Source organism: Stylophora pistillata, chromosome 14 (genome assembly GCF_964205215.1).
Source record: "Stylophora pistillata chromosome 14, jaStyPist1.2, whole genome shotgun sequence".
Lineage (NCBI taxonomy): Eukaryota > Metazoa > Cnidaria > Anthozoa > Scleractinia > Pocilloporidae > Stylophora > Stylophora pistillata.
The window spans coordinates 11502680-11528081 of NC_142532.1; the positions used below are offsets into that span (position 1 = coordinate 11502680).

The 25402-nt window shown below is 37.1% G+C and overlaps 2 protein-coding genes and 1 long non-coding RNA gene across 6 annotated transcripts in view; 1 reads left to right on the forward strand and 2 right to left on the reverse strand.

The window, feature by feature from the left end:
* LOC111334397 (prolyl endopeptidase FAP) overlaps nt 1-9765 on the reverse strand; it is a 38867-nt gene extending 29102 nt beyond the window's left edge. For 2 of the 3 annotated variants that reach the window (XM_088745490.1, XM_088745491.1), the window contains exons 1-3: nt 9423-9765; nt 8326-8394; nt 4059-4172 (exon numbers count right to left, since the gene is read on the reverse strand). In XM_088745490.1, coding sequence (XP_088601616.1) covers nt 4059-4172; nt 8326-8394; nt 9423-9612 — 373 coding nt within the window. In that variant the 5' untranslated portion in view covers nt 9613-9765. The remainder of the gene's footprint in view (nt 1-4058; nt 4173-8325; nt 8395-9422) is intronic. The other variant, XM_022940117.2, reaches the window with a different exon arrangement.
* Nucleotides 9766-9775: 10 nt separating this feature from the next.
* On the forward strand, nt 9776-21462 carry LOC148716551 (uncharacterized). The gene is made up of 2 exons (XR_015995495.1): nt 9776-12238; nt 20565-21462. It is a non-coding gene; the product is annotated as an uncharacterized LOC148716551 (long non-coding RNA).
* Nucleotides 17238-21089, reverse strand: LOC111334376 (beta-2 adrenergic receptor). 2 transcript variants are annotated; one of them, XM_088745494.1, is made up of 3 exons: nt 20202-21089; nt 18815-19037; nt 17238-18232 (listed from the first exon to the last, which is right to left on the reverse strand). In XM_088745494.1, exons 1-3 carry the CDS (start codon nt 21087-21089, stop codon nt 17958-17960), a joined length of 1386 nt encoding a protein of 461 aa, XP_088601620.1. In that variant the 3' UTR covers nt 17238-17957. The 2 variants fall into 2 exon arrangements, with proteins under 2 accessions (XP_088601620.1, XP_088601621.1); XM_088745495.1 differs by lacking the exon at nt 17238-18232 and adding an exon at nt 18279-18412.
* Nucleotides 21463-25402: the final 3940 nt, after the last annotated feature.

Here is a 25402-nt window from a genome sequence, read left to right on the forward strand (position 1 = left end):
CCAATCTTAGTATTTTTAGCTCAATTAGCATTTTAACTTTAATTAATATATGAATTTAGTCATTTTTAATTTATTTTGTAGTGTCCCCATTTAGTGGTTATGTACTGCTATTTTAGTCTGACACTTAAATAAAGGTATTCATTCATTCATTCAAGCTGAATTTCACTGTCACTGATTGATGAATCTAGCCAAGTTTCGTTTAGGGACAGAACGTGCGGTAGGTGGGTCTCACAAAAAACTCGGATCTCATCCATCTTGTTGACAAGACTTCGCACATTCAAATTACAAATTCTTAAGCCTTTTACCGTACTCAACTTGAAGTTTCCACTTTGAGAAGTTGATTTTGGACCAGGGTTTCGCTCAACATTGCCACTGGACAAGAGTAGCGATAAGCATAGGCAATAGGCCAAAGTAGAGGTGGTGTGCTTTGAGAGTTTGACTTTATGGTTGCCCGCCATATCGACTGCTCGAGCTGCAAACTCATTCAGCGCAGTTTGAGCTATTTTTGCCTTGAAGTCGCACTTCCAGCGCTCGTTTAATCCTTCCAAAGGTTCTTCACCAAGCAGATTGCCATGTCGAAATATTTTATGCCGGTTTACCGGCAGAATAAAGCAAAGAAGGTGAAATAAGTAAAGAGCTGCCGAGATACCAACCAACCCTCTTGGCGCCATGACATATGAAAGGACTCTAGGTAAGCTGAATATGTAACTGTTTCGAAGAAGATAAACTAAGTTAAAGGTCAACCCGTTTTAGTTGCTAGCCACAAGAATGCTTATTTCCACCCAGCATAATCCTAAAAATTAATCTAGCTCTCAAATATATTATTTTTGGTTCTTGAAAGTTTTAACATTTTTCACGGTAAGACATTTCGCAGTTCAGTTCAGTTCATTTAAGACATGTAGGCTATAATCTCAGGGGTCAAGGCAGTAATCTGGCTCAACCTCGTTTTAATTCTGAGTGGCTGCATAAATCTTTCTCCTTGACTGCCAGTAGGCTATGGAATAAGTTACCTAATATGGAAGTTAGGAAAAGTGAAAACATCAAGGCTTTTAAAACAGCTTTGAAGAAGTTCGACTTAGAATTGGTTTTTTAAGAGGCATGTTTGATAACAGAGCTACCAGTACCAATACTTAATTGAACATTATAACAGTTATAGTAGCTGGGGATTTCTTCAGTATTACATATTTCATATATAAATTGGGTTAGAAGCGACAGTTAATTAATGATGAATTATACATCAGAGTAGTTGGGCATTTCTTACTGCACATTTTTGGGTTGGAAGGGACAGGTCATAAATCATAAATTGTGAAAGATTATGATTTTCATACTTTTTATTATATGTTATAACATATTTTCTAGTATTTAGCACGTGCACATTCTTACGAGCTTTGTCATAAGCTCTTTTGTGTTCAACGTGAATAAATAAACTTCTTTACTTACTTACTTACTTACTTTGTTTGTGTCATTTGTTAAAAGAATTGTTAATATCTAAATGACCCACTTCTTGAAAGGAAGTTATAGAATCATTTCTTTCTTACTAATTAACTTGTCTCACAATTTCATTTGAGGAGAGATTACACGTAATTCTTTGACATTGTGGGTGGAAATCATTGTTTACCAAGAGCTTTTCTTGATCTGTTTGAATAGGCATTTTTGGGCTCATCTTTAATTTTGTAGAATTTCCTGTGAATGATTGGGTGTTTAACACCTATTCACTGCATTTGTGTTTACCATAATTATCTGTTTATAAGCCGAGACCCTAAACTTTGGTCTGTATTAATCGGGAAGGTTCTTAAAACATGTAAATTGAAAATACTCGGCTGAGACCATATTCAGAGAATTCCATTCTTGAACAAACTGAAATGAACGCAAAAGTTTCAAAACAGAAGAGAGTTTCAATGCAGTATTGCTGTCGAAAACAATTCCGAGATAACCAGAGAGTAAGGCCTCAGTGAGTCGCTAGAGGAAAGATCAAGAGAATCTCTTCAGTAGAGAGCTCGAGATGTCAACGAAACGCACAACAATGGGCCATTACACTCCTAAATATCCGCAGCTGGATGGGAGATTACTTATCAACTGGTTCACAGAGCAGAGAAGCCAATTCCGCCAAGGTCAGTTTTCTTTCTACATGTTCACAAATACCGTAACATGTGAAGAGTTTGATTACCAATTGTGGGAATGTGCAATTCTGATTGGTCAGTTTCAAAATTCTTAAAACACTTTTGCAAGATCTATACACTCGTTCAAAACCTGCAGAATCTTGAGTACTCTAGACGGCATGGAAGATGAAGCAATCTACTTGGAGGAAATGGCAGAACTAGCGGATGAGGAGGAGATGGACGACAAATTTCACACCGACACTGAGGACCAACAGTAAGCCGTATAAATTTACTATGCGCCGAAAACAACAAACCATTCCTTTTCAAGCAACCACATAAATAAAGTCAATGACCAACTTCAACTTGTTTTGTTATTTACTTCTGCATGCAATATCTCGGCTTATAGACGAATATAACTATGTTTCCTTTGAATTTTCTGTTTCAAAAAAAATTGTTTGGAAAAACACTCGGCTATAAGCCGAGAACCCTTCTCTAGCTCAAATTTTAGAGATTTTGGTAAAATTTTGTGAAAAAATCGCTCGGCTTATAGATGAATAAATACAGTATTTTGTTTTGTGATTCAAAACAAACAAAAATGTGCATTTAGAGAAAGTTACTCAGTGAGTTGACAGATTTGTGGGGAATTATGCATACCATCATGTACACCATCTCTTTGACTCCACCACTTTGTTTAGCTAGGTATAATTTTATCCAAGACTCCCACTGTATGTTGATTTCATTAGTATAAACCACATGGTATTACAATTAAGGGCAGCAACTGTTGTTTTAAGATAAATTAGTCATGGAAGACTGATTAAAATCTGTGCTAACCCTTCACTACCCATCAATCAATCAATCATATCTTTTATTTAAACATGATGAGGTTTAAAGCTGGGGGCTTGTGAATATGATTACAATAACAATAAGAATAGTGTCCCTTAAAATCACTCTACAAAATATACAGTAAGAATAATAAAAATGATTTACATTATTTATCTCTAAGTAAATTGACTACAGCATTTAAGACATAAAAATAGTTAAAAGCATTTAAAATCTTGGTAGTGCCTGGACTGACTGTGCATTAAAATAGAGATCCTTAAAATAAGAGTCCTTCTTCACTTTGCGATAAAAAACTGAAAACTGGTCTGTGAAATGTTTCAAGACAGTGTTCCAGAGTATAGCGCCTCTATAGCTAATGGAGTTTTTAAGAAACCGCGAGTTAAAACGCGGGACAATCGTATTATTACTCCTTCGAAAATTGTATGTGGTGCATGGTTTGTTGTTAAGTATGCCATAGGTGCTTCACCTATAAACACGCTATGGAGTAGTTTAATCGAAGTTTATAAAAGAGGGTTAAAGTATTCCAGTTCAAATGTGGATAAACTTCCTCAGTAGGCATATCTTGGGGCAAGTTGTATATAATTCTGGCCGCCCTACGGTGAACTACTTCTAGCGAATGTAGAAGCTCTGCATTAGGGCAGACACCCCAGATGACTAGTCCGTATAGAACTGATAGTAGTATTATCTTGAAGTATAAATCCAACCAGGTGTTTCTGTTCAAGAACGAACTCCTTTTCAATAGGCAAAGTTTGTTTACAAAATTCTTTTTTACATCAGTAAGGTGGTGGGTCCATGAAAGTCTCTCGTCGATAGTAACACCCAAAAGACGAGAGTGTTTCACCCACTCGATCCGATCCTCCCCAATTGTCATCGAATTTAGTGGCCCAATGTGCGGTTTCCTCATCAACAGCATAGCTTCTCACTTTGCCGAGTGAGGGGTTAAAGTTCAGTACACTAAGCATAATTAAATCAAGGTGCTTCTTCTTGCCAATCTTAATGGTCCCACAAGTAGCATTGTAGTATTGTTTTAGCATTCTGTCATAGGCAGGGCCTTACTTAGGCTAAATTTGAAGTGGACTTGAAAATATTGATTAAGTTATAGTTAGAATAAAAACTCACCATCTATCCAGTTACATGAATACATCGCAGGAGAAAAACGACCACTGAAAATATCCTGAAACTGAAACTTATCTGCACTTCGAACCATTTTACCAGGGAAGTATTCACCTTTCCCTGTAAAGATAAAATAAAACACAAAACAAATGTTATTGAATATAACATGTGGAATTGATTCCTGTAAAAAGTAACAAGATTCTTGAGAACAAAGCTACTGTGGGGAGAAATATGTTTGGCTGAGCAGGTTTCTTAATACAATGTGACAGTCAAAGTTCGAATTTGTCACTATATTGAAGTTCTTTGTTTCACTTTAAAAAACTTGAAATTGATTTTACCAATTTCATACCCCTATGCATTGCATTGGAAATGTTTGTAAATACCAGAAGTCCCTAGTGCTTATTGTGTACAGCATGCCAACCTGAAAGCTTTGATCCCTAAAAGTATATCACTTGTGTTCACCTGCATTTTCACAAGCAAATTTGGCTTCTGAATTCTTTTTGACACAAAACTAGATGTGTGGGGTGGACAATGAGAATGGAAATCAGACCTCCACACATCACGTTTAGCAGATGGCACTACCAACTCCACTCGGGATATTTTGTGTGTGTGTGTGTGTGTTTTACTGTCTTGCATGTGGCTGTGGACTTGTCACAAGCAAACAAAGTGAGTTTTCTTTTCAGTGTTGTCAAGACTTTGTAAACTGTGCCATTTGTCTTTGGCTTGCAGCAAACAAGTCAGAAAGTTAACATTTCTTGTGATTTACCATATCAGAAACCCTTAACCAAAGCCTCTTGCCTTTGGACATCTCAGAAAACCACATGCAAATTTTACACAGAAAAACCAGTTTGCAGCTAATTGGAGCTAAGGGTTATGAATCTTCGTCTATGTGATATTTTGTTGGTCTGCTGAGGCTGTGCCTGCATGATTTAATTACTAATAAAAATATACTAGCAGGAAGGGAAAAATACAGGATTGTAGCTAAGAATGACCCTGTTGGCTAAAAATTTCAAGTGAGGTGGCTCAAAGGTTACATATGGTGAACAATGGTAAGCAATTGTAACCTAAAAAGCTGCTGTGGGGAGAAATTTGTGATTGCAATTGCCAGCTTAAATTTAGCCAGCAACCACTGCTTCTTATCCAGCAAATTTCACAGGTGATTCGTGATAACACTGAAAATACTGTAAGTTAAGTATTCAACATCTGCAAAAGTTATTTAACACTAGATATCTATGAATAAATTGATAATAAAGTACATCCAAATGTTGAAGCAACAATGAAAGGAAAAAAGGTTCTGTTGAGAAATGTGGCCTATCGCTTGCCATGGAAACCAAATTTTTATATTTTTTATGGTACAAGGAAACATTTAGTGGAATTCTGTTTGACAAAAAGCACCACAACTAAGGTGTTCAATATTAGATATGTTCAATTGCCAGATGGGGAAAAATTTAGAGAAGCCTTGTAACCATAACATTCAAAGAATTTCACCATATAACCTAATCTTGTGATTTGGTAGACAATAAATAATGGCAGTTGTACGGAGTGGAGTGCAATTGAGTCTGAAATCATATGACTTGTATGACTATAAAGTCAAAAAGGTGCACAGCACAAGTTTGATTTGAAATCACATGCTACATTTCTTTTGAAATCAAAAGCTTCAGTTGCTCAGATACCAGATTTCTTGTCTGTACCAATGTTTTGTTGATCCAATAGTAAACTAGTTTGCATATATAAACAAATAAACAAGAAATAAAGTTGTTTCACTTATCCTTGGAGTGCTTGATTCAGAAATGTGCAGAGCAAAATACAAATGTGAAAGAAGGAAATTATTACTAGTTACTCGAGTTTCATGCTCTAGGTGATCACCAGACTGAGAGTTGTCTATGAGAAGTAAACGGTTATGAACATTCATAATTTGTATTTATATATTTTTTTTTTGTAAACCACTTTAAAGTTTAAATTTTCCCTGCCCCCAATTGAAACTGTAAATGTGGGTTTAGCAGATGTAAATTGATGTGATATCTATTTGACCTATTCACAGACATAGCTGTCTCTGTTTTTTCATGCAAACCAATAAACCTTCTTGGAAACCACAAAGCTACAGAACATGACCATCTCATTGGTTCTTGCATTTCTTCTGACGGCAAGCAGCTGAGATATTTCATGATACAATTGTTTATCATTTCTGCAATTAATGTGAGTAAATCTATTTTCCACTTATTATTTTGACTGCCCTGTCCATGATCAATCAAAATAACCACCAAACCCAGAATTATTCAAACAAATTCTCATCTTTCCTAGACAGCGTCTGTTAACTGGCCCTTAATTCAAGTCCTGTACATCATACACAGTACCTGGTTTGACAATGGTTCTGCTGAGTATACTTTGCTGATTTAAATTCTAAAATGCTCCCTCTTCACAAAAAAGGGTCTTGTTCAAAGTTTCCACAATGTACCATTCTTAGATGTCAGATTTTTCTGCAAGGAAGTTATTTTCTATGATATGCTAGCGAGAGGCCAGTTTGAAATGAGTAGGTGGTGTTTATTGTGTTCTATAGCATCATGGCAAGAAAAATTGTATCTTCCATTTCAGTAGACATAATTCCCTAATTTCAACTATAAAATGCTCTCTTCTTAATATTTCTCTTCAAAGTTTCCAGGATGTACCTTATAGTTTTCTTTGGAAGGGGAAATTTTTGTTTTTCATTACCTGTTGGCATTAAAGGCCATTTTGACTTCTCTAGCATCACAGCAAGAACAGAAAAAATAATTTATTTCAGTTCTATTGAAATCAATACACTAATTCAAAGTTTCTATATAATATGCTAATCATATCTACTTGATCAGACATATCACATGCTTCTTGTCACTTGTTTTGCATATTATTATAAATTTGAGAGTTAAATATAGACCACTTTCATAAATGGCTGCCGGATTAATATTCTTTTGTTTTAATTTAAATTAGCCCTTCTGGTTCCGCTTGAGATAATGTATTCTTTTGAATTTTGTACTGGAGAACAAGGCCAGAAGGGCTAATTTAAATTTAAACAAAAGAATATTAATCCGGCAGCCATATATGAAAGTGGTCTATAGGGTCCCCAATTAGTGATTTTATTTTTTATATGGGTATCTTTTTTTTATTATGTCACAAAACTGGCAGGGGAGTGAAAACTACCCTTTCGACCACAGACCACAATGGTGAAAAAACAAACATAGCCAAAAGATTCAAGACAATCAATGCAGCTTAACCACTTGTTTTTACTGCAAATATGATGCCCATTGAGAAAAACAATGACCAATCCACAAAAGAGAAACCAATAAGTTAACTTAAACCAACTAAGTATACAAATGCACCTCAGAATAGACACATTTGCTCATCTCTCAATACTAGCAAGCATAGAGACTTCTACACATACATGTTTTATGTGATCTTCATATTTGGTTTCCTTATCTTGAGTTGTACCATATCTACCTAATACTTTCACTTGTTAGAATTAGTTTTCCATATATTTAAAATATTTAGAAAATATTTTAAGAAATTCAGAAACTAAATATGGGGTCCCAAATTTGTTGTTTGTAACTGCTATCAGACTTAACTCTTAACTAGAGTTTTTTTTTTTCAGCATATAATATAATTCAGGAGTTTATTTGGAAAAATGCAATAAGACGAGCTTACAGAACAGCCACATTGTCTTGATGTGTGACCGCTGCCTTTAGTGAAAGTTTTCTGCTTAAGATTGCAATATACCCCTCGTTGAAAGTTGAAGAAATCCTGGATTTTTCCCTTTAATTTGTATACACTTTTAGTTGTTATAGATTCACATGCAAGTTCATGACCTGCTCAAATGTTATCAAGCTGTCATATTTACTAAAACCCAGAAAAAAGTCTTCCTGGATATCTGTGCCACACTTTGTCTCAAAGTGTAAATCATTTAGATGTGGATCACCTGATGAGCATCACTTCTGACGTGGATTGCCTGAAGGATCAACATTGGGATCAACAAAGGAAGCGACTATATTGTGAGGCATATGATTCTCCTTCACTACAGATGTGTTCATCTTGATTACTTTATGGCTAACAGCAACCTTTTTAACCACTTTGAGTCCTCAGACTATTTTTCCTAGTTAGAAATCCATACACAAGAGGTAAATCTAATAAAATCTTCACTCAGTGTTATTATCATTATTCATGAGAATAATTAGTTGCTGCAGAACACCCCCATTTTATTTTGTATTGGCTATGAGTATACATGCAAATCTCAGCCAATTTTCACCTGATTTGAAACTGAAGTCGTCCCAGAAACGTCTTTCATCTTCTTTGACTCCTGTATTTCTGATTCTCCCTTACGAAATAAAAATCAGCAGTACCAACCTTCGTTTCTCGCATTAAAGTAAACTTTAATTTCTGGTTTCTATTTCTGTGGTACAATCAAATTACATATTAACATAAAAGTTCTCAAAATTAAAGGCTTCGTGACCAACGACATTCTCGCTCGTCCCAGTTAAAACTAACAAAATACGATGTCAAAAAAGATTCTGATGGCCAAATACCTCCCTTTCGTTTTGGAAAACAATTTTGCTACAAAAAGAAGGAAAGAAGTAACCCACGATGAACCGTGATATGCTAAACGAAATTCTTCTTCACAGAAGAGACAAAAATAAAGCACTAATTAGCCAAATAGAAACCCTACCCGAGATCTTCTGTGATAAACTGAAGCCATTTTCCTCTCATAAAAGAAAACCTGCCGAATTTACGAGCAAGACTAACACTAAGAGGTAACCTATCCCGGGAAAAAACCACAAGCCGCGGGTATTAGTAACAAGTATTGTATAGATTCAACGAAACATGAAAATTTACAGGTAGCTTGGTTAGGCAGGTTGTTGTTCTCTATTTGATCGAACTACATTTCAGGGAGCATTTTTCCCTCCGCTCACGGAATATAGAACGCCCAGCCATAAAAACCACAATTTACAAAGGAAGGACAATTTAAACCACAAATGACTATTCACTCCTACAGCAATAACTTCATCGACGAAGACAATCGACGAGAAGAGACTCTTCCCTGTATTTCGATGACAAGAGAGCGCGTGAAAAGATCAACTTACAAAACAAAGATCAAGACGAAATAAAATGCCTCCGGTGCTTTAGAGTTAAGGAAAAGAAACAGAATACGCCATTATCAAATCATGGTTGGAATAACAAGCGAAATTTGAAGTTACACAATTGCAAATTTCTGGACGAACACCTGGCTCCGATCTTCTAAGCGATGCAATTAGCGCGGGACTATCGTTAGGTAATGCAAAACATTTCCTAAAAGCGCTGAATTTCGCATCCTAACTCAAAGATTCTCTGTCTATAACTATCGCTTACCAGAATATAAAGACACCATGACTGTTCCGATGACTAACGCTACTGCTACCACAGTGATTCCAAAAAAAATCACCAAACTCTTCCGATTTAGACGAGAAGACTGCGGATCCGGACTCTCATACTCTTCATCGTTCATGAGATGTACTTGCTCATCCGAGCCACCAGAGACAGTTGAGTAACGCGTTGTCATTTCTCGATATTTTCGGAGATTTTACTCCCCTCAGTTCCAGTGTTGGTTCATCGTTGAAAGTAAAGTAGTTCTTTACTCCGCCGCCCACTAACTGATTTATGTTTGAGATCTTCCAAAACAACTTCCCTTAGGAGACTCTCTTAAGTCGATCAACTCGTGATGAGCCTGCGAGAAAGGAGACCAGCGGACTTTTTTATGTTTGTAGCATGACGTCAATCGATCCGTATAAAAGCATAAATTCAGACAAACGCAATCACTTTTTCATTTTCGAAAAATTTTCCTTTGCCTTAGCGTTTCGCTTTGGAGATTCGTGGAGGGGATCAATTTAACCTGAATGACCCATTACACACTTTTATTACGTTCTATAGTCAGTCTTCAACTTCTGTCCTTCTGTATAGCCATTGTTTTGTTTGGTCAGCCACCGTAGAGGCTGCAGCATGCAGCATGCAGCATGAAAGCTGCAACGCCTCTAATCACGGAAGAATAGAGATTCGCTACGTCTATTAAACTTTTTCATACATCGTTCCTTCCGATGCAAACATAAATTTACTACCTGAAAAAATAAAGACTGAGACAGTCTTTATTTTTTCATCAGGTTTTAGATTTCTCTTAACATCAAGGGTAGCTATGTGCATAAATTTTGGTCGGAATAGGTGTGGTTATGCCAGAAGTCCTTACACTTGGCTCCAAAAGTGCTTTATTCCTTGTCTGTGTGTCTAGTCGCTCTTGGTTTGTTTTTCAAACGGCCATGAAATACACAATTTTAGATTTCGCATCGATTTCTACACGATAAATAGAACGCTAATGAACGTTAATGGAAGTTCATCTTCTTGTGCTTGGTCACCGTGCTAACCTCGAGATTATACCATCAGTAGTTGCATTCCCCCCACGGCAAAGTAACTTCTTCCATTTATCCATTACACAAGCAAAATAAACCTTCTACAACGATTCGTTTTAAGATGATCACTTGGTAGGAGACGTTTTGTTGTCATAGTTGCCGGTTGTGTTCTTGATGAGGACAAGTAACTGTGGCCCTGCTTCCCCTCACTAAGGAGTGTAAGTAAGTACCAGAAAACTGTCGAGAACATTAAACAAGATGATGAGGAGTGGTGCGCGATTCATGAATATTCGATTGCGGGAGAGTGGGGTTAGCAATTCTGGTAATCGTTCCATGCTTAGGAAACTGGGATGAGCTCCGATCAAATGAGCTACTGGGTTTGTTGGCTGATTTTACCTTAACTCGAGGAAGTGGACTACTCTAATGGACTAGCCAAATGGGCTACCTTAAAATGGACCAGCTCTTTAAGTCTTTTGTTTTCGTCAGCCACATCAAACATCTCAAAACTTAGGAGATCATAAAGTCCTTTCTTTGAAACATGGCTTGAAGTCAAGTTGAAATGAGGCGAGAAATCAGAGATAATATTCAGTCGTTTTAACAAGTACATGTGGGTTCCATGTTACCGAGCGTGTAGATCTGTTCAACAATACATAACAGATGACGTCAAAAAGTATTTGACGTCGAAAGGCATCCTCGTTTTGAGGAATTGAGGACTGAAGAAATTGAAGGAGGCACTAGCACGATATAATAATAATAATTTAATAATAATAATAATAATAATAATATAAGTATGGACATAGCAGTGCTTTCAATAGAAATCCGATCTGAAATCAGATTTTTTAAGGTTAGTCCCCTTTAGGGCAGTCCTTTTAGGTAGTCCACTGTGGTAGTCCATGGACTGAGGGTCAGTGTTTTGTTCATCACCTATGCGCACGAATCCGAATTAGATTAGAACATGTAACTTATCCCTATGATATCCATACGTCATCCAGCAAATAGTTTATGAGAATGCTCAAATTTATCAGGTAGAGGTTCTTGTCTTGATCTGACACCATGTTCCTATGACTCATTTACAAGGAGATGTGTGGAGGGGAGAACTGACAATCAGATCTTGGGAGTGTCCAAAACGGTCTTTATACTGAATTTGCTACGGCTCCAGGACACGGCGCTAAATATGCAATCCTCCAAATATTTCCTGCTAAGGTACATATGTCCAATTTCATTCGAGGAACTTAGATCTCTATGAAATGTGATTGCTGAACTAGCATTTGCTGGCTCAACAGCTGTGCGTGCTTGATTTATGGCTGAACTGGAAGTAAATACCCGAGATATTAAAAATGGCTCCCTTGGGATTAGTTGATCAATTAATGCTGTGAAAATATTTTTCTCAGTGATTTATCGCATTTATTCTCATTCTACTAGTTATTAATTACTCTTAAAATCTGTATATGGGTTAGTAGTGATTAATCTGAAACGTGCCCAAAACTTTCATGATCAGTCGCATGATTCGGAACAAATCTTGGAGAAATCTATCATCACTTAGCCGGGACATTCACCAAAAGCACCAACATGATTACACTAAACTGATTACGGCCTAACCTCAGAATAGTCCCATTGTTTTAATGGAACTCCGCACGACTATTTCTAAAAAATATTTGTAACATTTTATTGAACTTGAACACAGTTGCAACAACAAATTAAGAACGAGGTAGTTTCAATATCTTCGGCGTCTTGGGTCTGAAGTGGCAGAGGAGATTGACTTACTGTAACATCCAAATCATTTACAAGGTAAGTTGAAGGTAGATGCGTTGTTTGCTTTCTAGGAGCAAAAAAAAGGCCTCGTATAAGAAAAACGGTTTTTCTTGACTGGATTCCAAACGCTTGAAAACGCTAAGAAAATCCTTGTTCGCAATTGTTTATAACAGCTGCCATTTCATTCGAGTGAATCCGTTTGACGCTGCACACTTAACTTAAAGCCTTCAGGAGTGGGGCATTTCTTTATTTTGCACCTTTGATAGAAGGCGCTAAAAATGTCAAAAATTCCACAAAAACTTGAAGTGCATGTTGAAAACTTAGCAAGTATTCTCGACTCATTGTAGTAAACACCAGACAAAACGTAGGCAAAGAACGAAACTCTTGGTTACGCCAATATTTCCTTAACTAAACACGAGGAAGATGGCCTTCTTCCCTTCTTTCCCAATCGCCGAGGCCCGACCGATACAAAGTATGCTGTTCGTTAGAAATCACAGAAAATCCTATGGTAGTGAACACTGATTTTATGTGACATTTACTCTGCATATTTCCATGTTCTCTGCTTATGGCATATATAGCAAATATTCCCTAGGTTACGTATCTGAGCTAAGCAGATATAAGTAACATCTAAGCGATCAAAGACTCTTCCCTTAGATGAAACTCGTTTTTCCTTCCTCTGCAAGGGTAGTCACCTCTCAGGAAAACCTCAAATCTTAAAGCGACATTTTGTTGCATCTATCAGTCACAGAAATTTCATACAAGCTCATTGCCTGTAAACAGTAACACGTCAGTAAATATACTTCAAATGATAGAGTTCATTTCATCACGAGAAAATTCACCTCCATTATATTCTTTTGTCGTTCCGTGCTGCGCTTGCATTACTTGAAGCGTTCCTGACATAAATAGAAAGCTTGGCGCAGTTGCCTATGCGAAGTTTTTGACTGGCAACTCAACAGAAATTCCTACTTTCAAATCTTATCATTAGCTCTGGCCTTTAAGAAAACCTTTAAGAATCTGTACGTGGGAATATTGGCGTGGTTCTTTCATCGTATCGGAAAGGCTGATCTATTTCTGTTTTGAAGAGACTTCTGTTCTCTCCTCCCTATTTTCTTTTATAAAATGTTAAAAATAGCACATGCTTATGTTCTCGCACGTACTGAGGCTGGTTACAATCTGATAGGGCATGTGAACTCGACGCATTTAAACGACCGCTTTTAAATGAATCAATGTTATTGAGGCAAAGTGTTACCATCTGTAGCTCTCCAGTTCTTACTAAACTTGAAGAGAAGCGAAACTTTTTTTTCTGCCTTGATTTTAATGCCCAGTTTCTTGGACAGACAATACTACATGCGTGGGCTCAAATTGCTTTCAAATCATAATTGTTTTATTTGTCTGTATGTTTTCGAACTTTGCACTTATCTTAAACTGGAATAGATCAGTGCTGGTTTTATTCAGGAAATGGTTTTAAAATTTAATTAGGGATAAATACGTCAGTGTAAATGTTTTTTTTTTTATTATTATTATTACTCATTCCACCATTAAATCTTGTGAAACTTCGGATCAAGGTTAGACTCCAGGTTAGGTACAAATTAAACTTTACCTCTTTTAATTTGTCCGAAGTGACAAAATGTTCCCTTCTAGTTGAAAACAAATATCAGATTTGCTATGGCAGCCCTCTGCACTGTTTAAAAACTCCTACTTCCTAAAAGATGGTTGGACAATCTTTCTCTCATTAAATTCAATCTCCTAGCCATCGCCGGTTTAATAGCTCTCATCTCAAAAAGACCACACGAGATATCTAGACTGCTTCAATTGACTATTATTTTATATAAATTAATCAATGAATGGTGCAACTTGTTTTGAGTGCCCCTAGAGTTTATTTTCCTGGGCTGGATGGTTGGCCCGTTCAGGAGATGACTGTCAGAAATATGTGACAAGGTTAGCCAGCCCTGAAAATTAAAATGGGACGAAAGAATGGGGGGTGGGGAAAGATCTTTGAAAAGGAGCCTGCCCAGCCGATTTGAATCAATTTCAATGATATCTCAAATCTCTTCTTTTAGTTTTTAGTTTACCGTTTGTTTTAGGATAAGTTTAACTCTAATGCGACCTGTTTAACTCAAAAGCATTGTTAGGTCTTGGGTCTCTTTAACGGCTCGACATATAAGGTTTTTCTGCGCGTTTATTTCGAAACCCGGTTCTCAGAATATATGATATTGTATTGGGTGAGGCTTCTCTCAATGACTTTTTTTGTCTGAATATTTGTGGACTTTGCACTTCTAACAGGAAATGGTTTTAAAATTTGATTAACATCAAAGAAGGCTATGCTCATTAGTAAGGGTAAATGTTTTCTTTCATTTTTTTTTTTCTGAGTAATCAATCAAATCTTGTGAAACTTGGAACCAAGGTTAGTCTGTAACCCTTTACAATTAAAAGTAATATCTTTTTTAGTCTGATTCAATCGTACCCTCCTTTGAAGTGAACTCAATTTTACTGTAATCAGATTTCTTGTCTCTTTATTTTTCAGTTAATCATCTCAACACGAAAAGACGGTGGCACAACCTTTTGTTCAAGTCCAATCTTAGCTATCAACCCTTAAAAAACGCGGTCCGACTTCGGAGAAGTTGGTGACACATAAATTGTACTCCTCATCTTATTGAAGGAAACATTACTTGAACGACCTACTAGACCGTACTGCGACCTTTTAGAAACCGGAAAATGGGTTAAGATATTTACTAAAAACCAATGAAAAGATAAAAAGAAAAAAAAAAACGTAATGAACTTTTCTCAAAACCAACAAACCGTAAAGTTCTATAATAATAATAACCCAGGCAAATGTGAAAATTTAAGCCCATAAACTTACAAGGCTAAATATCTAAAACTTCATCCACAAAAGCCAAAAATGAAAGTAAGAGAGGGAAAATAAGTAAACTGCAGTGGGCAAAAAACTGGAAATCTACAGTCGCCTCCATATCTGTAGAGTGTTTGTCTACTGGTAGTGTCATCCAATGGAGTCGGAGGTCTCCATTGACCAGCCGCATGACATACTGCAGCTTTGTATGATCCAACGTTTACGACAGACAGATTATCCAATCAAGAAATATACCAACCTTATAATCGACAAAGATATGAAAGGTTCCTTTCATGTAGAGCGTACGTAATCAGATCAAAATTTACACAGACTCTTGTTCATCAAAACCCAGTCATCCAAGAAGCTAGCGAGACAATTCAGCTTAAAAGAATTCTCTTGCTAAAGTACGAAGGTAATGAATGACTATACAAATTCAAAACAGCAAGGGTGGAAATGCTGATTAAAATTACAATGCAAGTTCATCCTCTCTTGTAGTAATGAAAATTATAAGGGTGATAACATTAATGATGATGATACTCCTACAGGATTTTCTGACACTTAGTTATAATGCACTTTGCGATTGCCTAAATAGTTTATTTGTGAAGTTTTTAGTTTTGCCACAAACAGAATAGTTTCCCCCATTGAAATGTACCAAGGAACATAATTTTATTGTTGAAATTCTTTGGTGGATAAAAAAAAAAGGCTGTGTGACCTGGATTTGATAGGTGGGGCAGCCTAGCATCGACCGGGATGATGCAAGCATAGTTTTTGATGGATGACATCGTTGAATGACGGCTTCCAGATCTGCGGTTGATTGTCCATTACAAGGCAGTTCTCTCCAAAACAGTTAGGATATACCTGACACAATATGAAGGTTTGTCTGCACTGAAGCTGGGTGGTCGAACAAACTCCAATTGACAGATGTAAGTCGGCTATACCGCATGTTCCCTCTTCCAGTCAAATGAATCTGATTCATTTCTGCATTATTTGGGATGAATTTTCTCCTCCCCTATCTCTTTCGTACCGTTTTGCTTAGTTAGCACCGAATGTGTTTAGTTGAATTATCACCTCCTTTTAAGACTCGCCCGAACGGAAATTTTTGTAAATGAACGTAGCATGACATCGAGAAATCAAGAATGAATTGCAAGAAGCGTTGTTACGTTTCAGGTACATTTCATTAACACGTTGTTGACAAGAGCAGAAGATTAGATTCAAAGCTTTCTAGATTACCCAAACAGCGGATGTATTATCGCACTGAAAAATTCTCCTTTGATTGTAACTACCTAGATGCCGAGTCAAATTAATGTAACCTTGACACAAGTTAATGATGATATATTAAAATTACAACACCCCCCTCTCCCCCTCAGACATCCCTCATATAGTTAACGCCCACTTTTCGGTGAAATCAGTAAACAGGTTAAACTTATCCTACTCAATTTTCACAGAGTGTCTCGTGAATTACGATTAACCATTTTTTTATGGTGCCACCGAGACGCTCTTGTTGCTATCAACAGATCACGACTTTAGCCAAAATAAAATTGCGCCCTAGATTTTTTCTTGGGATGAAATTAAAAACAGAAAATGAGAAGTTATGGGTTTTTTTTTTTTTTTTCGTTACAAAACGAACAAGTAATTAGGCCTCGTAAAACAGGCTTAGCAACTGATAGATGGTCAGATCATTATAATCTCCTAATTTGGCAAACTGGAAAAATAACGGTCACTGACATGGATGCTGAGGATCGTCCAGGGATCTCAGCGTGACCCGCTATCGCAGGAGGACAGGTAGCTATTCGGCAAGACAATTGCGAGGATAAATGTTTACAGCGCCTAAGACAGGCGAATAAGTTAGGCAGCAATGAAACAAATAATGTCAAAATAGCTGGAGATGAGGTAAACAGGGTTGAAGGGTTTAGAGAGAAACTCTTTCCTCAAAAAAAAAATCAAATCGTATTTCCACACCGGCGCAAAGTTTTCTTTTTTGTTTCCATGTCTTGAAGAGCTTGAACCAATTTCCAGTTACTCAATCGTGCGGCGCGATTAATTCTGGGAAGAAAATAATAACTTAGAATTTTGATTCCCAAATTTACTTGACCTTGTTTTATCGTTGTCTCCGACAAGAATAATGGAAAGTTCCAAAGGCCAAACGATTTTCGTATATTTAAACAAAGGACACTCCGCTGCTATAAATTGAGTTAGCGTTGAAGTTAACTTCTTCAGATGAACTTTATTCCATCAAAGTGAAAAATCATTAAAAGGATGCATATAGAATTTTGCGATCCTTCAACTTGTCATGCTCTTATTTAGGTCCGATTCTGGTGTGTCTAAAATATGGAAATACTTGGCTTGGTATAAGTTTAACCAAATTTCTCCGCCTCATTGACCCTGTTTAAAAACTTATTATAAATAGGAACAAATAATATTTTTAAGATGATTTAAGTGCTAGTTTCATCTTTAATCTTCCGGTGCTGTTATTAAATAAACGGAACTAATTGCTTGATCGGTCGGGTTTTTCTTTAATGTATCGATCGTTTAATAAGATCAATCCTCCCATACTTAGCTGTTGCGGTAGAGGTCACTTTGCTTAGTCCTCCGAATTAGCGTGTCCTTTTTGTGTCTCTACTAAAGTCCATTTAGCATTCGTCGATTTTAGATTAATTGATATAAAGATTGCAAATTTAAGTAAAAAGATGTATAATCTAGGGATTCGTCCTTAACTTTATAGTAAAACCTCATTTGACAAGTGCGAATTGTTCCTCCCTCTTCTTGTAAATTCGCCAGACAAGTGAGTCGTTTCTTCGTCCGCTAAAGTTCATTTAGTTACAGTAAATTTTTTAAAATAGTTGATGAGTAGTGATTATAAATATACATGTAATGTATTTGGAAACGTTCTCGAGCAAACCTTTTATCTTATGATAAAAACTCATTTGATAAGTAAGAGCTGTTCGTGTCTCTGCTCATAAATTCATTTTGAGAAGAACTGTTTCCATCATCGCCAAATCCCAGTACCACGCCTTCTGCAAAGCCATCCTGGCATTGTAACCCCTCGTTTCTATGTCCAGCAGTGTCGTGATGTCGTCCATGCGCCCTTTTTGGGTACCCAGGCCCCTCTTCTTTGGTAATATTTCTGTTGAGCTTGTGGTCACTGGAGATTTGTTGTAAAGACAAGGTGCGCGAACGTGTGCCTGGAGATATCATAGAAAAATTTGTCGTTTGTCAACGTGCAGAGAACAAATGAAGGGAAGAAAAGAAAAACCATTTTGTTTACATACGCGACACTTTCGACGTTTTCCATCCTTTTCGTATGCACAAGAAGACGCTTGTCACTGCTATGAACATTGTAAGTGGCCGAGCGAACATTGGGGCTGAGCGAAATGCAAAGTCAATGTAAAAAAATCATCGAAAGGACTCGGATTTTTCTTACGTGTCCCGCGCTCGCACTGAACAAATAAATGACAACTATTTCTCTCTTCTCCGACCGAGATCAAAATATACCATCTTTCGAGATCTATTTAAGGATTTCTTATGGCATGGTAAGTTTATTCTTGTAATCTATGATAGCAGCTCATCTTGAATTATCCTATGTTCATACAAGACGGATAGTTGAGTACAAGCTCTCACACACTCATCTGAGAGGTTGCCACTGGGCAAGACCAACACAGAAATAAAAACGAAGTACAAACGTAACTTTCGTTGTAACGGTCAAAAATTCTACAGAAAGCCAGAGATGATTTGTCTTCAATGAGTTAAATAAGAAATGTACTTACTTCTCCTTGAGAATGATATGCTCCAGGATCTTGATCTCTGCCTACAAGTCTCACAAAGAAAAAGAGATTCAAACAATCGTCTATAAGCCCATCTGTACCGGCAACTCATTTTGCCGTAGATGATCGGGTTTGCCAGAGCGTATATCAGAGAGACCATTCCCGTGAGAAGAACAACAGTTTTACTTGATTGGCGGCCTGTTATCAGGGTAACAATATTGCTGATCTGAAAATAATGTTTAAACATTAATGTTTTCTTCCCGACAACATCATGATTTTCAGTTTCAATTCCGACTTCTGTTGACCATCACGAGCATCACTGCACAGAAGTGTGTCTTCAAGTGACACTGGGTATGGAACGAAATGGGGGTAAATCCTAATCTTTATGAAATCTGGGAGTTTTTTTTTTTATGTCAACCGATTTATAAAGTGAAATCTAATGAATGGCAAAAGATACCAGTGTACTGAAGATCGTTTTGTTTCTTAGACTAACAGCTTAATCTAAGATAGAGGGTGTCTGAGAAATTTGAACTCTGTGAAGGTTCTCACCATACAAAAAATCCAAGAGAGAGATCATTGCAGTTGTTAGTGGTGCCTTTCTTTCTGACTTGTCAGTGAACCTGTGGTGGACTCATCATAAATAAACGAAACAACTGACTCGGTTTGGAAGCTTCTATTGCGTTATATGAGCGGTTTTTCGTTCTCTATTGTGCAATTATATTGTTTGATTCAAGATTGAAGTTTCATGTCGTAAAACAGTCGCGCTTTGTATCCTTTTGCATACAGGCTCAATAGTTGATTGCAAATTATATTCGCTCAGCTGCATGCATACTTTGTTTATGGAAACCATCAGTTTCCCCTAAAGCAGGAAAAAACCCCGGGGGGTACTCGATATATTCCTTGGTGGGGAGGTGCGGCGCGGCCCCTCATACCCTGACCCTGTTTAAGACAAATATCGCTGATTTTCCAACCCTGTTTAAGACAGAATTCCGATTTTTGATACCCCGTTTAAGACATTTAATGTGCCTGGTATCAATGTCAAAATCAACGGAATTCAATTTTAATTAAAATTAGAGCTTGTAAAAATTTTTCTGCTTATCTTCCAAGAAAAGATACCCTGTTTGAGACAAAAATCTCGAAAAACATACCCTGGCTGGCCGCACGTCCCCATTAAGCCCTTATAAGGGAGTACCCTCCCCGGGGAAAAAAGACGAAACAGAATCACGAATTTTACCGAATCAAAATAGCCGGATGTTTTATTGTTTACGATGGGATATCTTAGCCGAAATGCTTTGTTGCAAACACTGATGGCTAAGTCTCGATAGCCGACTTCGCTAGGTAGAATTTGTATTTCCAATTTCAACTTTTTGCCCTTGGACGAAATACTTACCAAAATTGGCAGCCAACTAATGTAATAAAGAAAAACAACGAGGGCCATCATAAGTGACAGTCTTTGAATCTCCCTCACTCCGTGAGTACTACTCTTTCGTCTTTTTTTCACTTGCTCTTGACCGTGATCCTCGGAAACTGACCCGCGGGACATGTTTGTCCCGGCACTTTTGTTTTTTGTGTCCATAACTGTTTGTCGCTTAATAAACTGTGTACTTGATGATTTTATCGCAAAATAACATGCTAACACTAATGCCAGTAATACGAAGGATGCAGATACAATAAGGATAGCGTAAGCTTTTCCCAAATCAGTTAAATGATAAAAGCATTTGCCATCTTCATAACCCGACTTTCCAACTCCTAGGAACGGCAAAGAGGCAAACGTCACTGCATTCAACCAAGTGAACATGACAAGTTTCTTCGTTCGCGAAGTTGTAATTGTCGTGTGATATTTGAATGGAGACAAAATCATAAAGGCCCGCTCGACAGCTATCAATGTGACCGTCCCAGCCGAGGCAAAGCGAAGTGCATTTACCAACAGGATGTAAAAGCCACAAAGAAAAGGAGTCCACCTCCGCTGGGCAAAATAGTTCATGAAAACTACAATTTGCAGGGGGACAGCTCCTCCAGTGAAATCTGCTGCTGAAAGGGACAGAAGGAGAATATCTGTTATGACCCACTGTTTCTGAAATTTTAACGACAGCAGCACCAAGAGATTTCCAAGAGCAACTGCCAAAATGCCTGCCTCGAGAAATAAGCCGAGTGCAAATGGACTCAGGGAGGATGTTTCTCCATTATCTCCTGCTGCTTTCACCGTAAAAGCTGTTTTCGTCATGTTTGTAGCACCGCCGCTGGTAACCAAAGATGTGGAGGCCATTTGTATTCTCATGAACGCACAGTTGTCGAACTTTAAATCAGTTTGAGGCTCTTAGGACTTCTCATAGCCTTTCCACGCGCCTGTTGGTGAATTAGAGACAGAAGGCAGTAATAATCGGTGAGGTTTAACCACAGGTTGTAAAATATCTCTATGAGAGTCCTTGACAGCTTTAATTGAGTGTAACTTAGAAGTGCCCTAATCCCTTAATCGTAGCAACTAATTTACACGCAGACTGAAAGGTACTGTGACGAAAAAAATTTGTTCATCGACGAGCTCTGTCTGGAATCAACACCTTTCGACATCGAAAGGGATCTAAAGTGTTGAATTGCACTTCACTATCTAATTAGTTCAGAGCTCCAATTTGAGAAAATTTTATATATTGTCACTGAGATATGACAAACATTTCTTTGTTTTACCCAGCTGACCGGGGTTCTTCGCGCATTACGCAAAGGCCAAAAATTAGCCAATGATGATTACATTACTCGATAAAATTAAACTTTGTAGGTATGAAAACTATATTGTGTTTTAAGTCTCAAAGATAACTGATGTGCAATACTTTGCAATAGCGCGTGCAAATTAAAGTTGTTTTGAAAGCTACTTTGTGTTTGGAATCAGCGTGATCTGTCTTCATTGTTAACGAAAATTCCGGAAATAGCAGTATTATGAAATTTCGCTTTTTCTTTTTTCTAGACCCTCAAAATACAATCAAGTGAATCCACTGCCCACTGTGAATGGAAACAAATCTTAACGAGATGCAAATAATCACCTGCCAGCTGTGAGATCTCAAAGGGTATCAGTTACCACGACACCAAAATAGGTGATTTAACATTTGTTTCAATCACATAAAAGGACTCTCATCGTCGATGAGTACTCCTGAGGGAAGTTTTATTTTAGGAGCTTTAATCAGGGATGGAGACCAAAAGTCCTACTTTATTATAAGATTAATTCAGACACGTTTAAAGTATCCAGTCTGTGCCATTTTTAGGGGCACGCGAACGTGGCGTTGCGTGTTCTGTGCGTAGCAAAAAAGGCGCGCCTGGAAACCGTTTTCTTTGTGAGACCTAAACCCTTTCAGATTTTCTCTCTATGCAATTTCAAGAGAAGAGAGAGCTACATTTCGCGCAGTAATCACCATAATTTTAAAAATGCAAGAATCGTTATTGCGGCAAAGAGGGTTGTCATTTTGTGAACAAGAAATTTCTGTCCTAGGATTTCTGCTGGCGAACAAAGAAATGGAACTACCAGGGAAAAACGATTTTAGTTGTATGTTGCAGTTGCTTTAGAATCTACCGCTCCGTGCATTGTTTTCGGATAGCTACAGTGTTCAAGAGCAAAGGCTTTGACAGTGTTTGGGTAAAGAAAAATTGAATGTGATTCCAAAAGCAAGAGCGAGAGTTAAACTTAGCGAATTCAGCGGGGGGAGAATTTCTGGTGAAAAAAAGAACATTTTTAAATGGAAGACTTAGAACAGCCCGGAAAAAACACTTAACTGCTAATCACTCTTTAATGTATCCGTTATAACTGGTTACTCATCGATCGTGCACTTTACTCTGAAGTCCGACAATCGCTATTACTGAGAGCGACAGACCAGTTAATCCACTCCGCTTGGATCATTCAGTGCTCCGGATGTCAGGTCTAAAAATAGTAATAATACTACGTGACGCTAGCGACATGTGTAGGAGCTGGGACTTTACATAACCAAGAGATATCGACTGGAAAAAGAATGACGAATATGTAATGATTAATGAACATCTGGTTCAGTGAGGGAGGAGTGGGCGGGGGGGGTTGACTGATGTTCGAAATATGGCCGTATTTAACAGAAAGATATGAAAACGTTATCAACTATATAGTGAAATAATAACATAAAAACTCTGAGGATTCCTTTTCTCTTAGTTGAGAGAGGGGGAATAAGGAATGAACATTTTATGTGCGATTGATGTCTCACGTGTAAAACGTTAACATTGCGTAAAGATGTGTTATATAGAGGTTTCTTGACTCGTTTGCAGTTCCTCTCTTCTTTTTCAATAGAACTCCTACATTTTTGTGAAAAGAGACTTGAACCCAGCCCACCGTGCTGTCTCGTACGCCTATGTCAAAAGCAAAAAACTTTCAAAACCTTGAACTGCAACAATTTTTAACTAAAACCTATAGAAACCAAAGAACAATGAAAGAAAATGAAAATGGATACCTCTATTGTGAATATTGTAATTCAGTGTAAATATCTGCAAACGGAGACTTTTGGTTATTCTAACCGCATTTCTGCGCTAGTTGAAAAGAAAGTTACCAACAATTCGAAAAGTGTGATCAAAAACACTTTCATTTCTTTCCAAGTTGAAACTGGGTAAACGGTTTCTGTAGAAATTAATCCAGGAACAACATATCTTTTACCAAGCTGATTAAATCCCTAGGTATGCTTCCGAGTAGCTTAACCCTAGGTTAATAGGTTAATAGGTTAATAGCCTCTTCGAAGGTTCTATGTATTGTTGTATTGTCTTCATATTTGAGAACATATCAATTATCAACCCGATCTAAAAAAGTCGCAAACTGTCTACCTTTAGGCGTGGTTATGGCCAACCTCATGCACAATTTTCATACAAGAGACGCATGATGGCTACGACAAACTCAACTTTCAATTTCTTTTAAAAAGCTGCCGTTCTCTTTTCTCATGTCTCTCTGTGTTAATACAATCACCAAAAGTTTTCAAAACTTATAATTATTACATAATCGTGTTAAAAATCTATTACCCAAATTTCAAACTGTTTCGACTCTTTGAAACCTCTCACGCTTATGCAAGAGAATTTTTTAATTTTGTAGAACTTGCACCTTTACATTATTACTGTAAAAGGTACATCTATAGTCTTGGGTCAGTCGCGGACACAGCTGCGTTAGTGCTTGCGATCTCAGCTATCATTCAAGACCTTTGTAACCAAGGGTCTTAAATATTGTCGTCCGTTATCAGCTGTAAGGTTCATAGTTGCTTTACCTGGTTTTCATCAAAGTTAGTGGTTTAGGTAAGCATAGGATTACTACATTGACTTAGGGGAACAATTCCAAAATGTAACATGCAATGAGTATTTCTAGTTTCCCTTTGCTGTGTCGTTAGTTTAAAACTACTGAAAGAATCGAAAGAAAGTTTGTTAGTTGAAAGCACGAAAGTGAACTTTTGGTGTCTCTCCATTAGTCGTCAACGATTTGATTTCGTGCATGTAACCCTTAAAGAGGTAATTTGCGTGTCGCCTATCACGAGTTCAAGCGGGCTACATATCATAAATAATAACATGGAGTTTTTCATCGCTCTAGTCCGACTTTCTGAGGTGATTATATGGGAGCCTTTTGAAAACGAAATGTTATGCGAGATACCTTGAAGTGACTCCCGGGCTCTGAATATTGGTCTCAACTAACCTCAACCTCTGAGTAAATCTCCGCTCCCAGTGCGCTTTAACTGCCATGACTAAAAGTTTTACACCGAATTAAAAAAGATATCCTATCGATCAGAAGGCTAAATGACCTTACACGGGCACAAGATCTTATGCAATACTTGGCACTTACTCAAATAATAATAATAATAATAATAATAATAATAATAATAATAATTAATGTTTATTCCCAATCAATAAAAAGTGAAAAGGAGATAAAAGAGGTTATCCCTTTCTAGTTTATCTCCTGATAATAAAATAGATTACGACATTAATTTAGATACAACTATATATATAATACATCAAAAATAAGAACTTAACGTTAAATAGCAAAATCTACGAGGTGACTTCCCAGTCTATTCTTAAAAATATTCAAATTTGCCGCCTCAGCGATTTACTTTGCTCAAGCTAAGAAACAGCTAAGTGGTTTAGAGGTAGAAGCTATAGGCTCAGTAGAGTAATTAAAAACCAAAGTCAATAGTCCTTCTTTAGCCTTAACTGGGCATCAGAGCACAGAAGTAATTTAGCACTATTGAAATATTTTGATAAGTAATTTTTTAGAACAGCTTTTCAAGATAAAAATTAGTGATAATAATTTTGAACGACGTTTCGACCTCGCTGAGGTCATTTTCAAGCTGATGAAAAGGAAAATTTTTACATATATGTACTAAACTCAAGACGTGGGAATGATAAAGGCGATAAAATATGGAAATATGTAAACGGTAGGCGTAAAATAGAAGTGATAAAATTGCAAAGGAGACAATACGAATAAATTAATATGAGAGTTGACGAAAGTAAAACTATAAATTATACGAAGATACCGTAAATTATTATAAAAATATATAAAAGAAATTAAGCCAAGCTTGAACAAACAGTTAGACTCAATCCGCACAAAGCTATTTTTATAAT

Excerpts from the sequence above, each read along its gene's own strand:
- LOC111334376 (XM_088745494.1), bottom strand. The coding sequence starts at position 21,089 with ATGAGAATACAAATGGCCTCCACATCTTTGGTTACCAGCGGCGGTGCT. Across the intron at positions 19,038-20,201 it reads TTAGTTGGCTGCCAATTTTG|ATCAGCAATATTGTTACCCT; the intron begins GTAAGTATTTCG and ends CATTATTTTCAG. Across the intron at positions 18,233-18,814 it reads CATATCATTCTCAAGGAGAA|GCACACGTTCGCGCACCTTG; the intron begins GTAAGTACATTT and ends TGATATCTCCAG.